Raw genomic sequence first — 17,158 nt, forward strand, 5'->3', positions numbered from 1 at the left:
CCGGCAGGTGATAGAGCCCTACTCTCTTCAGGATGTACCACTTACTCCCTTCAGAGTTTCTCATGCTTCAGTGGACACCTCTCATATGGAGCTTGCTCTAACGGTTTTCTTTAATACTTAATAGAAGTCTCTTTTTGCAGAAAAAAACAAACAAATCTGTCCTACACCATTTGAGGCGATTTTTTTTTTTGTCTTTTTGTCCATACGTCCATATGGATCTGTCCATACAGTTGCGTGACAGTGCTGGGAGTCCGTGCGACTTGTCGGAAGGCGATTTCGAGTAGTTTTCAGCTGTTTTGTGGTGTTTTTGCTCAGATATGTACCTTTTTCAGCTCTAGCCTCTCCGGAGTGTGTTCCAGCAGCTCCAGGCATCTCCATACTTCTCTAGGCTCTTGCCTAGATGTGTATTGTGTTCAGAAGCACTCCCGACAGCTTCATTCAGCTCCAAGCAGCTCTCTTCAGCTCCTTTGTCATCTCCTGCTTGCCCACACAGTCAGTGGACTATTTTGCAGATGGTTCCGGCCAAGGTGTGCTTTCAATAAGTGTTTTGAGCTGTGTATTTTGCTTCGGGACTGTTTTTGCAGCCCATACTCTTGCACTCTTAGGTGCATTTGCAGTAGATACTCTGCATTGTTGGGTGCATTTGCAGTTACTTTACAGTTATGGATGCCTTTGAACTCCGTTGGATGCATTTGAGCACTCGTGGGTGCTTTTTCAGATTTGGGTTGTGCATTTTCAGTTTAGGATTGCACTTCAGATTGCAGCAAAGTGCAGTGATTGGTTTATGCCATTTTTGCAGTGATTGCATTGTGCAGTCAATAGCATTTCAGAGCAGCCAGTCGTACTTTGCATTTGCAGCAAGGATTTATTTGGGATTTGCAGGCACATTTGCAGCTAGTTGCACTTTTGGGACTTGTAGTTCTTCTTGCAGGTACATTTGCAGCTTGTGGGTATCCCATTTTGCATGATGTCGACTCTTTCCGATAGTTTTGGCAATTTGTTCGAGGGTTACAAGCTGGATGGACCAAACTATGCCTTGCGGTCATTCATGCTTAAGAACATCTTAGTTGGTAAGGGCTTGTGGGATATTGTTAGTGGGGATGAGGTGAGGCAAGCAGGGTCATCTACATCTAGCACAGCTTCTTCGGGTCAGACCACAGGTAGACATCAGTCTGCTACAGCCCCTCCTACTAGTCCCATAGCATCGACGGAGGAGCAGAAGAAGTTTGACCGCCGCAGTGCCCATGCAATGTTTTTGATTGCCACAAATGTGAAGAGGCACATTATGACGACTATCAAGTCGTGCAAGGATGCAAAGGTAGCATGGGAAAGATTGGCAAACATGTCATCAAATTGTGCACCCTATCAGGTTATTTTTGAGAGACTTGATTCCTCTTGGGCTCTTCACATCCGGTGACACCTTGTGGAGTCGTGCTCTCTAGAGGATGTTCCGGCCACTCTTTTTAGGGCTGCTCACTCCTCGATCGACTCTCCATGGGAGATCCTAGCTAGCATTGCAGCATGGCACATTTGGAGAGCCAGATGCACTGAGGCTTTGGAGGGTTCTCAGGTTCACCCTTCTCAGATCTTGGCCAATACTTGGACAGATACGATACACACTCTGATGGCCATTTGGGCGACCATGCAGGGATCATCTCGAGCAGCCTCCTCCAGGAGAGTTACTTTTCTCAAAGATTGGAGAGACTATCCCTTCTTTGCTGAGACCTCTACAGGGTTGAGATGGCATTTTCAGCCTCAGCCTTGGTTTCTTTCTACCTCATTCCTCTGAGGTGTTTTTTATTACATGCTTAGCATGGTGTATTTCCGCACAGAGCTTGCTCTAGCGGGTTTCTTTCTTACTTAATAGAAGTCCTTTTTTTGGAAAAAAATTAAAATTTGTGCACCCTATGTAACTTAGAGACTAAAGTTTGAGCGTGTTCAGAGGTTGATCCAAGCACTCTCATGGCTTGAGACTCAACATACTCAGAGGCTCACGTTATAGCATGGCTACATGACCATAGGAGCAGCTACCAAGGGAGATCACGTCATGACTCTCAATGTGCCGATCAAAGAGTCACCGAATGCGTAGAAGAGACTAAAAAATGAGCGAAAATGAACTGTAGGAGATGACGAGGTGTGAAAAGAGTATTCCCTGCTATCGGAAGCCTCAAGTCCATGTACCCGAGTGTCATACAGTTGAAATGACTTGTGGGTAAGCTCGGGAAGCTCAAATCACTAGTGGAGGTCACAAGAGTCCAAATCTGAGCAAAAAATGCGAAAAAGTAGCCTAAAACTGCTCGGAATAGCCTTCTAACAAGTTCTATGGACTCCTAGCACTGTCGCACATCTCTTGTACAGATCTATACAGCTGTACAAACAAAAAATCAAAAAAATAATAATCTTGAAATGGTGTGGGACAGGGTCGTTTTTGTTTGGGTAGTGTCGAAATGTCAAAATCGGACCTCAAAAGGTCAAAAAACAGCCGCTGGACTGCTCCAAAACAAGTTTTTGGCGACCAACTGACGAGGAATGTCCCCGCCAATGCTGAGGGAGAACCACGAATTGATGCGAGAGTGAGCTGAACTCACAAATGAGGACTAGGAGCAATCACTAGGACACCGGAGTACTTGATGGCGAGGAACCATGGCGAGGCTAAGGGAAGGGAGGCTCTACCTTAGAGGAGAGGGGAGCTTCCATTTGCAGGCTTCATCCATCCTCTAGATAGAGCAAGAAGAAGGGGAAGGTAGGAAGGGAGGCTCTGATACCATATGAAGGAACATAGTGGAGAGAAAGAGAGAGAGAGAGTAGACTAGGGAGAGAGGAAGTGATACTCAAAGAGAGACATAATGAAATGGAAATGAAATGACTATAGCAATGAACCAAAATGAAAGTACTCACATATAGACCAAAGAGCTTGTAGCTTGATACTTGATTGATTTGACACTAGACAAGTACAGCTCTTATATAAGAGCACACACTTTTTTTTTTTGTAAAACCAAGATACTTATATTATAAAACATTCATTTACATCCAGGCCGTGCTCAAAATAGAGCTACAGCCCTATCCATCAGAAACAGTAAAAGAAAAGTTGAATACAATAAACATCCAAATCTTCCTCATGTAAGGCATCATATAAAGACTGCCTTAATGAGGCTCTGAAAAACTCATAAGGATGCTGAAGAGGAGAATTCAGATATGCTTGGATGCGCTGCAGCCAGAGGGTCCATAAGGCCCAGTATCTGATCCAGTGGAAGAAGAGAGAATATTGTGACAAAGAAGCTGATAGTTTGCCATACATCCAGAAAAACCTGTAGAATCTGTGTGCTGGAAATCTGAGAGATAAAAAATAGGAGATTCTATCTAGAAGGTCTCTGGAATATGAACAAAACCACAATAGATGCGGAATACTCTCCGATGCAAGGTGACATCTTGGACAGAGAGGTGAAGCTATTCGTCGTTTAGCCAATTTCACTCCCATAGGGAGAATACCAACAATACATCTCCATAAGAATAGTCTTTGCTTCAATGGCATTTTCAACTTCCATATCATTTGCAATCTTCCTTTCCACCAGGCTGATGATTTGTTCAGATGCCATAAAGAATTAGCATGATGGGCAATCCAAGGAGGAGGTAAAATTAATCTATAAGCCTGTATAGATGTCAATGACTGCAAAGGCTTAGAAGAAATGCTTGAACTTGAAGACTGAAGGTGCCAATCTTGAAGCCTGTCACTGCCATTTAATGTCGGAATCGGAACCAGAGGAAGTAGGAGATCAGCAATAGCTTTCCAAATAGGTCTATGATGCATTGCCTACATGCTGCTGGAAAAAGGAGAATATTTCCTTGCATATCTACAACATCATCAATGAACCGAATACCCATTTTCATAAGATTGTAAGCTCTGATGGGTTGTTGAACAGCAAGGGGAGAGGAAAACACAGCACTCCAATGAATACTCTCCAATCTGAGTGATGATGCTAGAGAAGCAGGATGAGGAGACCATTTGATGTGAGAGAGTACTTGCTTCCAATCCTGAATCAAGGAATTAGAAAATGGACAACCAGGGATTTTACCTTGAAATTTTCCAAGTACTACTTCCGATGGATCTACTATCCAATGTCCATAAGCTTGTGTGCGCATCTGACCACACAAAATTGCTAGCATAATAGACCAAGGCTGCTCTTGTTGAAAGAATGTTTTGAGCATAGTGATCTTTCTTGCCAAGACATGATATTTGATGTTTATTATATTCAAACCACCATGCATTCTGGGTGAGCAAAGCAAGTCCATTTTGAGCAACCGTAAAGCTTTTTTATGAAGCTTGGTTTTCCAAAAAATCTCCATGGCTTGAGACATAAAGGATGAGAGATCTCGTGATGACCAATGTAATAGAGGAAGGTAGAACTGGACATAAGCTAGAACAATAGACTAGACAATTCGAAGCCGTACATGCAGAGACCATGTGGAAATCTTCCAATATTGTAATTTGTCCTGAATTTTGTTGAACACCCATAACATTTGTTGCTTATTACTGATTTTCCAGCCAATAGGATAACCCAAATGTCTAACTATATTTTCCGGTTGAATAATCTGGCCTGGCCACAGAATAGCATGCCAATCACAAAGCTTGAGAGGCATGAGTTTTGATTTCTGAAAATTAATTTTAAGACCAGCTGCCAACCCAAAATCTGAAAGGGTATCCATCAATATGTGAATCTCCAATGGACTGTTCTTTAGCATGAAGAATGAATCATCTGCATAGGCCTACGCTATGAAGGGTCGTGAACCAGAAATCTGAAGCCCCTCTAGCTGTCCAGTATCAACCATGTGATCCATATAAAGAAGCAATGGATGTGAAGCGATGGCATAAAGCAAGGCACTGAGAGGACATCCTTGTCGAACCGAACGTTCGAGAGTCCAAGACTCAGACAAATGTTTCCCTATAAAGCATTGTGCAGTAGAATTTGAATAAAGCCAATATATGACATTAGATAGCTTTGGCCCAAAACCAAGTTTTTGCATGATTTGAGAGACATAATCCCACTGTACTGTATCAAACGCCTTTGCCACATCCACCTGCATGACCAACACATCTTGATCTGAATATTTAGCATATTCCATTGCAATAAGGGTGTTAGTGATATTGTCATGTATATGCCGTCTTGGAACAAAGCCATATTGCCTGGGATGAAGTCCATCATGAAGGATATCCTTTATCCGATGTACTAACATTTTGGCAGTCAGTTTGTATATCACCGGCATCAAAGTAATTGGTCTCCAGTCATCCATAGTCTCACAAAGAATCTTTTTGGGCACAAGCCTAACCAGACCATGCTTCCAAGCTGAGGGAAGATGTTGGTGCAACCGTCAGACCATCCCAGCCAGGGGATTTATGTTTACCCAAATGCTTAAGGGCTTCCTCCAGTTCATCATCTGAAAAAGACATTTCCAGCATTGAGGCTTTTTGCGGGGAGACAATGGGAGAAACAAGCTCAGTAAATCTGTTACGAGCCAATGCAACCTGAGGTGCAGAAGAAGAAGGCTGAGAATAAAGGAGCTGAAAGTGATCCACACATTGTTTTTCAAGCTGAGAGAGAGATTGGGTCCAGAGACCATCTGATTTCCTTACCCTCATGATAGATTGGCTTTGCCTATGTGCATGTAAGTTCCGGAAAAAAGATTTAGAGGAACAGCCCTTATCTAGCATGGGTTTAACTCTGGCCCTAATCTGCCATTTAGACAGCTTGCGTTTGTCATTGGCATCAATTATAGAGGAAGCACAAGATAATAAATGCTGTTCAGAATCAGATAGAGATCTTTGATGACTAATCTGTACAAGAGCACACACACACATATGAACACCTATGCATATGGGATAGCTCCCAATATGACACGTGTCATCCATAGGACTCACTAGACTATAAAACACCTACTAGACACCTAGTACACTCATTTTTGACTCAATTTGGCCTCATATTTCAACACCTTGCAACAGTCCATTAAAAGGGGATGCCATGGAGAACAGAACAAAATCCATAAAGTATCCACAATCAGCCAAATGAGGAAAAAAAAATTAGTGCACAATCTAAATCGGAATTACATCCTCTGAGGAAGGCCAAAGCTCAAGAAGCAGTGGCAGCCATGTCCAATAGGACAGGAATTTTACCTTATGTTTTTATAATTTTTTGGGTTAAGAAAGGTGAAATTAAGATAGTTTCCTCTTCTTCTTTATTTTCCTTCTCAATGAAACAAAAGGTAATGAGTTCCTGATCAATAATAGATTACTGCATTTCTTTATTGGAAAATTTACAAAAACAATAATCTGCTTTATGATGAAATTAAGATTCAGACGTATGGTTCTTGTATGATCAGTTTTGATTGCCTCTTTTAATTGTGGTTACATTGCTTTCTGCAGGGTCTTACCAACACGATTTTGTTGCACTGACGGAGCAGGATTTTCCACAGTATGACATTGTAAGAAATCGCTATGTGTACTTATTTCCCAATTTTATACATGCCAGGGTTAGCATGCATAATGACATTTGAGAGTTTGTGTTCTGTGTCCTAGTACCTTGTAACTCAGAATATCGAAGATTACTCAAAAGCTCAAGATAATCTTCTGGAACTGTACAGTACAACTCCACGAAATCTGTCATCCTTTACACCTTCCCAGTCCAAGGTAAGTGACTTATTTTCTGTCTTCCCAAATACTTAAATTTAACTATGCTGTGCTTGAGGCATAAATACAAATCATTCTTTCTTGACAATAAGTCAGCATTTTATATTAAATCCTTTGATCTTTCAATCAGCTGACCAGATTTCAAATTTTATCAGAAGTCTCTCATAGAGCTACATTAGATCGCTACCTATGATCTTACCTATAAAATATTTATTTATTTTCAAAACCAGATTAATTTTTCTCATCTGGATGGCGAATATATTTATTGAGCTTTCTATCTTTGTAATCCCTCCCTCACATTTTATAAAACTTCTATATGTGTTGCTGCTACTGTGGACAACTTTTAAAAATTCCACAAAGAAAAGAACCATCTACAAGAAAACTTGAAAAACCAGCACAAAAGGATGAGGAGGCAACTAATATGCAGCCTGCCTCTTAGGATCCCAACTCACTGACAATATCCCAGAAGCAAGAGTCAACAGCCACGATGGAGGGCTTGTCTGAGGGGAGGTCCAATCTCTTCAAGGGATGTTACTGGAGGCGAAAGGCCACTGGTGTGACATGCAAGTTGTGTCTCGCACTTGCAACTGTGGGTGTTGATGTGAAACTATTAGCGACTTCATCATACGTGTCCATGCAATGGATAGCCGGTGATGTTGCAGCTAGCAAATGAGTGTGGAGTGGACTGTGGTGCTGGTGCTTGTGCAAGGTGCAGAATAAAATATGAAGAAGAGACGGAATGGGAAATATTGAAAGATAAATATTCATGCTGGTGAGAACCACAACAAGGATGCACATACTAGGGCAAAATCGGATAAGAAATTACTAGCCGTACAGAGAGAAGAGCAGTTATTTATGGCCTACAAATGTTTGGATTAGGGTGCCTTGCATAGCAAAGGGATAATTAGCAGGTTTTGTCAAATCAGAGCAGATTATGCCTTTCATGCACAAGAGTCCTTTTGATTTTAGATGGGTGGAAGAGTCAATATACACTTTTTCTCTACTCTTGGCCCAAGACATGGTAGAGAAAGTATTTCTTATCTTATTGACTGTGATGGGGTTTTACAGTCAAATCTTGATGCTGTCTTGCATCTAGCTACACATTTTTATGCCTTCCTACTTTTGGCAGCCCTTTTGTAGGGTTACAACCTTTTCCAAGGAGAAGGAGGGCAGTTTTTAGGGACAACTTTGCCAAGGACATGTTGGAATTGTGGGGAAACACGAAGTGGATAAAGAACACGAGAGTGTAATCCACACACACAAAGCTCCACTGAATAGTTCAACAATAGAAGTACAAGACATGGGATATATATGAAACCCAAGTATAAAGTGAAAACCCTAGACTAGAATAACTTAGACCAAGTCTAGCCTACAATACCATACCATTGTATGTTCTATCAAATCCCCCCTCAATGGTATGGCTGAAGTACTCTGGGAACTCCTCAGAAGTACCTAGGGTACCTAAAGTACCATGGTTGCACAAATTCATCCAACAGGATATAGCAACCTATGGGAGTATTACAAGAAAAACAATGCCATTTTACAACCTCCCTTGACATTGTTGTAATGTCTTTGATTCCCAAGCCTGTTCGATGACGTACAAACACTTCTGCTGACAGGCTCTTAGTGAAGATATCTGCTACATTGTCCTCAGATGGACAATAGATGAGGCTAACAAACACTTCTGCTGACAGGCTCTTAGTGAAGATATCTGCTACATTGTCCTCAAATGGACAATAGATGAGGCTAATGATGCCATCTGCTATACAATCTCGTATAAAGTGATAGTGATTTTCCACATGTTTCATGCGAGCATGAAAAACAGGATTGTTACCAATCTTTATGCAACTCTGACTGTCACACAAGATAGAAGTGGCCTGATCATCTTGTGAATGATGCAAGTCATAAAGTAGCTTCCTTAGCCATATGCATTCTGTAGTAGCTACATTTGCAGCCTTATACTCCACTTCACTAGAAGAAAGAGAGACCCTGGCCTGCTTCTTACTTAACCAAGATATGCATGCGGAACCCAAAGAGAAACAGTAGCTAGAAATGGATTTTCTATCATCAATGTACCCTGACCAATCAGAATCTATGAAGCCACATAGATCAAGATCACAAGCATTGGTATAATGCATCCAAAGAGTAATAGTGCCATGCACATATTTGAGAACACGCTTGGCGGCATTCCAATGAGTGATAGTGGAACAATGCATAAACTGACTCAATACACCTGCAGCATAAGCAATATCAGGCCTTGTGGAACACAAATAGATAAGACTCCCCACCAACTGTCTGTACAAAGTGCCATCAAACTTTTTAGCCTTATCATACTTAGACAGTTTGAGACCCTTCTCAAGAGGTGTAGCTGCAGGCTTACTTAGTTTGGGACATGAGTATATTACTTGGCATACTTAGTTTGGGACATGAAAATACCATCTTGAGTTTGCCAAAACTCAATGCCCAAACAATAGTGCAGTAAACCCGAGTCTGTCATATCAAATGACCGAGACAAAGCTGATTTTACTGATGCAATATTTCCCTCATCACTGCCAATAAGCATGATATCATCCACATAAAGAATAAGAATGATGATTTCTGATTTTTTATGAAGCACATAGAGATTTGGCTCAGTATGAGTGCTAACAAAGCCCTGTGATAACAAGAACTGATGGATTTTATGGTACCAAGCCCGAGGTGCTTGTTTCAGCCCATATAAAGCTTTGCGAAGCTTGCATACCTTTTTTGTTCCTATCCCTTAACCACAAAACCTTGGGGCTGCTGCACATAGACCTCTTCCTTTAGGTTTCCATTCAAGAAGGCCGTCTTCACATCCATCTGATAAACAGGCCAACCATAACTTGCAGCAAGAGAAATGACAGTCCGTATGGTTGTCATCTTGGCTACAGGAGCAAAAGTCTCCTCATAGTCAATTCCTTCCTCCTGACTATACCCCTTGGCAACTAAACGGGCTTTATGTTTCTCAACTCTGCCATCAGAATGATATTTCAACTTATAAATCCACTTGGTGCCAACTACATTCTTCCCAACAGGGAGATTGACCAATTCACAAGTGGAGTTGCAGAATGAGGAGGAGTACTTCGAGGAACAGACTCCACCAACACCACAACATGCCTTGGCTCCACAAGGTAAGCATTCTTTTCAATGGACTGAATTTCAGATTTCATAGCATCTTCCCAAAACGGGTGTCCCTGGGCATCCTCAAAACACTAAGGTTTCCATAACTGTGCTCATCAAGGCATAATTGACCTGATTTTGTGCTTGCCTTGTACTGGATGCGTCAATTTTATGAGCAAAAACCTATGAGCAGGTTTATCCAACCGTGTCTTTCAAGAGATTTAAAAAATAGTATTTCTTTAGGAAACATGGTATTTTCACTTTTATTTTATACAGACTAGTCACTCATTCATTTTTACATAACATAAATCTTCTTATTCATAGACATCCATTTGTACCCTTGTTATTACCTTAAAAAAGTGTTGAAAAATCATTCCTTTAAGAAACATCCCTCATAATCACTCTCAATGTAATAATATTATACATAAATAATTACTTATTAAACACATTTATATCATATGGCAATATCTTTCTATTGTTTTTATAGTATTAATAACAAGATATTTATGGACATGTTTTTAAATAAGTTTAAATTACTATAAACAAGTATTAACTTGGGCTAGGAGCAAGACTATTAAGAGTGATAGAGACCAATCTCTTCTCTTCAATCTCCTCATCAACATTTGCAAGCTGATCTCGCAAATCTGTAATTTTTGCTACATGCTCTGTGATGGTTTGACCATCAGTCATTTTCAGATCCTTAAGATGATTGTTGAGTGCAATCACCCTGGCCATATTCTTAACATTATGCGTACGGGACAACTTGTCCCCGTCCACCAGATTTTGGGAGCTGAAACAGTCCAAAATCAGCAACAAAACTACCAAGAATGAGGTCGCCCAGCCCAGATGGTCCCCCTGGAGAAATGCGAGCTGAAAATAGGCTGGAAGCTGATGAAAAACAGCAAGGAAATGCCAGATCTGAAGTTGTCCAGGCACAGGATGCTCCAAGAAGCAGTTCGAGCTGATGTAGGGGCTGGAAACTGACAAAATCAGCAGCAAAAGTGCCCAGAATGAGGTCGCCCAGCCCAGATGGAGCTCCTTCAGATAGGCGACTGGAAAAAAAGTGCTGTAAATCAGCAAATGGAGCTGATTTTGAGGATGTCTGGCTGCGAAAGATCCCAAAAACAGCAAGTCTGTAGTTGCCTAGGTCCAGTAGTGACCCTGGTGAAGGCGCCCAGCTACAGGAGACCTCCAGAAAGCTGCTATAGGCAAAAACGAGCTGGCTGGACTGATTTCTTCGCAATAGAAGTGACTCTTCGCGAGAGAACTGAAACCCGGGAGTGGTAGAAGCACGGGAAGCAATGCGGGAGCCAAGCTCTGATACCAATTGTTGGAACTGTGGGGAGACACGAAGTGGATAAAGAACACGGGAGTGTAGTCCACACACAAAGCTCCACTGAATAGTTCAACAATAGAAGTACAAGACTTGGGATATATATGAAACCCAAGTATAAAGTGAAAACCCTAGACTAGAATAACTTAGACCAAGTCTAGCCTACAATACCATACCATTGTATGTTCTGTCAGGACAATCATTTCTAGGATCGACTTCTTCATGCTAGTATTGCACAGAGCCTATGCACAGCTCCCCATCATCTCTCTTTTCCCCCCCTAGCTCTTCCTCTCTAGGTGCCTTCCCCCTCATCCCCTAGCTCCTCTCAGCCCTCCATCAGCACGAAGATCGTGGCACCAACAAGTCTTGCATTTTGCGATTTCAAGGTTCAAAGGTCTGCCATTCGGCAACTCCAAGAACGTGATAATTTTGCGCTGGGTCTTTTTGCACCATTTCTAGTGATTGATAGGGCACAATCTTGTACTGCATTGTTGCTATCTTCATCTTGTACAATTTTGTATAGTCAGCCGTATGGTTCTGTACTTCAACTGCCTACAATGTTTGATGGTTTATTTCATTTTGTGAAGTTTGAATAGGTTTGATTTTGCAATGTTCTCAAGCACATTTGGCTCCAAGACACATTAGGTTCCAGTTAGAGTGAGAGCGGATTGCAATTTGCCCACCACATATAGATCAGGAGGGGCTCTCATCCACCATGGATCCTACCCCTAGTGGGCCTTTTGGCATTCCCAATCCTATTGGGAAGAGTGATGCTGTAGGCCCTTCTCAAATCACAATGAGTGCTATTCTGGATCCACTCTTTGTTAGGAGCAGTGATGCTTCTCCAACAGATCTTCTTCGAGGTCCTAGCCTCTCTTTAGAGCAGCCCTAAGTTGTAGGCAATGTTATTCATGGATGCTTGTGGCCTTACCATTGGACCCCTTTCTAGCACTTCATTGATATTCAACTTTTGGGATGAGGTCTTTCAGGTGGCTTTTGACACTGTTGGAGCTGCAAGCACCATGCTCAATCAGTCCTTTAGCGCTCGGATCCCGGAAGGTTTTCCTCAAGTTCTACTCTCCCCTTCCTCCTCCTGCCTACGCTCACTCACTCACTCTCTCTTCCCTACTCCCTTTCAATCTCTCCCTCTCTACTCTCCCCTTCCTCCTTCCTGCCTACGCTCACTCACTCTCTCTCTCCCCCTTCTCTCCACCCCGTCTCTCCACTCTCTCTCCTGCTTCTCTCCACCCCTTCTCTCCACTCTCTCTCCCGCTCAACCTGTCCTCTCCCGTTAGCCTCTCTCTCTCTCTTTCCCCGTCCGTACCTCTGCACCTCGTCGGTACCTTCGTATCTTGTCTGTGTTCCGTCTCCCATCCGTACATCTGTACCTTCGCCGTTCATACCTTCGTCTGTAAAGCCCGTCAGCAGGCAGCCAGTACCATACGGTCCCGTCGTACGTACCTCCCCCCCATCCGTATAGCCCGTCAATAGGCAGCCAGTACCGTACCGCCCGTCAATAGAAGCCGTACCTGTCCCTCTCTCCCTCCATGCCTGTTAGAAGCATCTAACTAACCTTAACCCTGAGTTGGGCTGCACTTGGGGACTAGGTTAAGCTAGGGGGTTCAAACAAACAACCAACTATGGACTACAAGCCTACCCTCTCCTCCAAATCCCCCTCAACTCCCTAAACTCCGTCAACATCCATCACTCTACAGTTGCAGCCATGACACCCTCTCCATATGCACGGAATTACCAACAAGAAGGCTCAAAACGACCCATCCTTGGGAAACAGGATCAGATCTTTTATTTGCAGCAGGCAGTGAGAGAGCTACGATTGGAATTGGCAGAAGTAAAGGCTCAACTTCACATTCTGGAAGGACCTGGTAAGTAGGCAGTAATTAATGAGGCTGTAAAATCTTGTAAGGATTCCCCCCCTACCCCGCAGCTAGTTTACATTGAAGTACAAACTGCTAAGAAGGAAGTGATTGTGGAAGTGGACACCAAAACATGTAAGTCAGATATTCAAGTAGAGATTAATAGGTGGAGATGCCATGGTCTTCAATGTTCAAACATGGGATAGGCTGTCTAGGTCCATACATGATATTCTGTTGGAAGTTCCTTTTCAGCTTTCCAAGATATTGAATTATGTGGAGCACTGCTCGGATTCACAATGGCACCTAGATCCAGACCCGCTACTTCTCTCTTGTAGTCACGATACGAGGTGTGGGGGCAAAGGTCTCATCAAAGTCAAGTCCCTCTGACTGAGCACGGCTTTTCACGACCAACCTGACCTTATACTTGTCCAAGCTCCCATCATACTTGAACTCAAGTTTGTACACCCACTTGGTGCCGATAATCTTCCCCTTGAAAAACTTGTGCACCAAGTCCCCAGTTGTCATTCTTCAGAATAGCATCCATCTCTACCTTCATAGCAGCGCAATTTGTGGAGGAAGTCTGTTGAAACCGCCAAACTCCAGAACTACTCTCAGGGATGTTAGTGACTTAAGAGTCTTGCAAGGTTCACAGATACCACGTTGGTAAATTTTTCTCGGAAGATTTTGTTCTATGGAGGAGTTTTCATAAAGCTTTTATAGTGGGACCCCAGAGAGTGGGAGTGGATTAATATAGGGCACCGAGAGGACCATTCCCTTCTTTTGTTACATGGTCATTAATGCCATGAGTTTTCAGCTTAGTTATAGAGGCTGGAGGCCCTCTAGATTTTCTCATTGGGAGAATTTTTAGATTTCTGTTGATTTAGCCGAATGTTTTTTGGAGGAGACTTTGGAAATCTCTTAGGAATAGAAAAATCACACTCTTCTTTTGGCTTTCTATTCATTGGGAAATTGCAGTGAACTTGTGGAGGTCCAAGTTTGGAGCCCCACTTGTCCTCGTTGCCATTCTGCACAGAGGCATTGGATGGATCCCATGTTCACCCTTCTCACACTTTGGCCACAGACACTATAGATACACCGATGGCTATCAAGACGAGCATGCAGGGGTCCTCTCGGTCAGCTTCTTCTAGGAGGGCTACGTTTTGTAGAGAATGGAGGGCCTTGCTCTTCTTCTCTAAGTCCACTGTAGGGTTTTGACGGCATTTTCAGCCTCAATGTTGGTTGTTTTCGACCTCTTTCTTAGAAGTGTTTTTTCTCATGCATTCGATGATGTGTTTCCAATTTGAGCTTGCTCTTGTGGGTTTTGTTCATCCTTAATGGATGTCATTTTTTTGCCCAAAAAAGAAAAAAAACATTGCCTATGGGATTGTAGACAGGCTAGGATCATTTGGAAGGAGATTGCTAGGATTTTCAGCATGTTTGCTCCTTTCTCCTTTTTTATGATGTGGGGCTTGGTGGCCTAGCTCTCTCCTTTAGGGCCTTAGGTCTTTATGAGAGGCATGACTCTTCTTGAGCTCTCTCGATAATATGACATTTAGTTGAGTCAATGTTGTTCCCTCTTCACCCATTAGGCCCGCGCATGCTTCAGTGGATCCTTCTTGGGAGATATTGGCAAGTATTTCAGCATGGCATATCTAGAGATCCAGATGCATAGAGGCCTTGGATGGATCCCAGGTCCACTATTCTAACACTTTGGCAATTATTTAGCAAATACTATTCATACCAGATGGCCATTTGAGGGAGCATGCAGGGGACTTCATGAGTATATTATACTAGGAGGGCTATTTTCCTTAGGTAACGGAGGGCTCCCCTTTTGCCTTGTAGTCCTTAGTAGGGTTGAGATGGCTCTATCAACCTTAGCCTTGGTTTCTTTCTTTTTCGCTTTGAGGAGCTTTAATTGCCCCCTTCTAGGGTGTTCTTTTTCATGCTTACATGGTGTATTTCTCCTTTGAGCTTGCTCTCATAGATTTTGTTCATACTTAATAGAAAGTCTTTTTTTCGAGGGGAAAAAACCTATTTAACACATGTGATACATAGGGTTTCTTAATAGTGCACCCTCTGAGCTTCCTCATCACCAAAGACTCTCTCTCGAAGTCCTTCTCACATTAAGAGAAGCTGCATATTCGCTTGCCAAGTTGAAAACTCTGTTATTGCAATAGTGACACTCCCAAGCAATCGCTATGTCATTAGTCGTTGACCACATGTCATCAGGTGTTGACCACATGTCGGCCATGTGTCAACACATGTCAACCATATGTCGTTAGGTGTTGACCGCATGTTAATCATGTGTTGATACATGTCAACCACATGTTCACCCAGCAGTACTATACCCAAGGTGACCATGCATCGACACATGTCAACCACAGGTTCACCCAAGATTACCATTCCCAAGTGATCTCATCTAGAGCTGCGCACATGGAGGGTGAGCTCCGCACATGGAGCAGTCAGAGGCTTTAACAGTTGCACATGGCGAAGACGTGTACAATGGTTGAGTGGTGCGGTGGTCCAGCTTACATGCACATGGAGAATTTACACCACCCTGACTAGAAGAGGTTGGCGAGCCAGGAAGTCGCCCAAGCCATTAAGAGAGCCAGTGGCGCAATGGCTATCCTCAACAGCTAAGGAGATATGAGGATCACCAATCAAGATAAAGGGGGGAGATTCTTAGGGAGGGGAGGAACCCTCCAAGGCATAGGGGTGAGGATGTAGGTGAAGGGGAGTATGGGGGCATTCAGCAAGGAGCATCAGGCATTTAGAGTTCAACATTGAAGAGGGAGAGAGATGAGAGTGTGCGGGGAGATAGAGGCTAGAGCTACGAGCTCGCCGAGAGGAGAGTGTGTGACTTATTCATACACATACCAAACCACAATCATGTTCACATTGTAGACTCCCAAATTCCCAACAAGCTCAATCGAGCAGGAGCTCTCTTGATAACTAAATGCTAATTGCATAATGAAAACCCTTTCTTTTTTATCAACTTGATAATTTTGTTTGTGTTGTATTAATCTATTGCTTAATTGGTACCTTACAATGTTGCTCATTGGTTTGGTGTTTAACCATTTGCAGATACTAGACTATTCATGGCTTGGAAATTTGTATATGTCAACAAACCTCGCTCTGAATTTATCGTATCCATTTCCCCCACAGAACTTTAGTAGTTTGGCACAATTGTGGTCTACGTCTCCACTAGGTAAACCATCTCCAAGTATAGCAATCATATTGTTGAGAAAGATAGAGAAAGATATTGATAATTTTGTTGCCTTTTCTTGGAACTTAATGGTAAATAACCAACCATTGGTTTTGCAAGGGAATTTTATAAATCAAAGATCTACTTTAATTAATGATGGGACTTGATATTTCAGGTATCTTATCTCTTCAAGATCTGTATTGTCAAAATAGTGTGACACAAGAACAAATCAGCTGCCTTGCTCAAAAGCAATCACAAGATTGGAGTATTGGTGCCACAAAGACTGTAGTATGTTCTCTTGTTTTCTTTTAATGACCAATCCATACTTTGGAAATGTGGCCATGTGTAGAAAGGAAAGTGTGGAGGAGTGTTTCTGAGATAATAAAAAGAGTTTATTACAAATAACTTGGTGTGGATATATCAAAAGCTAAAATAACATATTTTTGGAAGTATGACAAACATGGAGGACTAAAAGAGTGTTTTGTTTTTGAATTCATCACTTATTGTGGATCCCTTGGGAGAGTAGCCACTTTCAAAGATTTAAAACTTCAAATTTCACCTTGTCTGCAAAGGCCAAGTTGGCCATTATTGCTTCTCAAGGTAAACAAGGGTGGTCGTCTATGTAAAATCAAATTTCACATTAAAGGAAAAAATATTGATCACACAAAGCTAACTACAAGCCAAAGCAACCTAGTGTGAAAGGAAGAACCCTTCCATAATTTCATATAAATTGTATGGCCAAACAACCTATGGTGGCTGTATACCACTAAACTATAAACATATGTCTTAATGTAGAGCCTTTTAGTATTGTGTTTAGTTAATTGCCAAAGTGCGCATGACAATTGGATATTTATTTCTCAAGGCCTTTATTATTAGGATTAAGTATCACAAACCCTAAGGCCCTCAAAAGAAATTTTCCAAAAAAAGGA

At 42.2% G+C, this 17,158-nt stretch overlaps 1 protein-coding gene across 3 annotated transcripts in view; it reads left to right on the forward strand.

Moving 5' to 3' along the window:
• The window catches only part of LOC147884641 (uncharacterized), a 186,348-nt gene that overhangs the window by 124,060 nt on the left and 45,130 nt on the right, over nucleotides 1–17,158 (forward strand). For all 3 annotated transcript variants that reach the window (XM_087397364.1, XM_087397363.1, XM_087397362.1), the window contains 4 exons: nucleotides 6,416–6,474; nucleotides 6,569–6,679; nucleotides 16,109–16,232; nucleotides 16,405–16,517. In XM_087397364.1, the coding sequence (XP_087253490.1) occupies nucleotides 6,416–6,474; nucleotides 6,569–6,679; nucleotides 16,109–16,232; nucleotides 16,405–16,517 (407 nt within the window). The remainder of the gene's footprint in view (nucleotides 1–6,415; nucleotides 6,475–6,568; nucleotides 6,680–16,108; nucleotides 16,233–16,404; nucleotides 16,518–17,158) is intronic.

Source organism: Dipteris shenzhenensis, chromosome 26 (assembly GCF_047967505.1).
Source record: "Dipteris shenzhenensis isolate YYH24624 ecotype China chromosome 26, Dip_SZ_1.0, whole genome shotgun sequence".
Taxonomy (NCBI): domain Eukaryota; kingdom Viridiplantae; phylum Streptophyta; class Polypodiopsida; order Gleicheniales; family Dipteridaceae; genus Dipteris; species Dipteris shenzhenensis.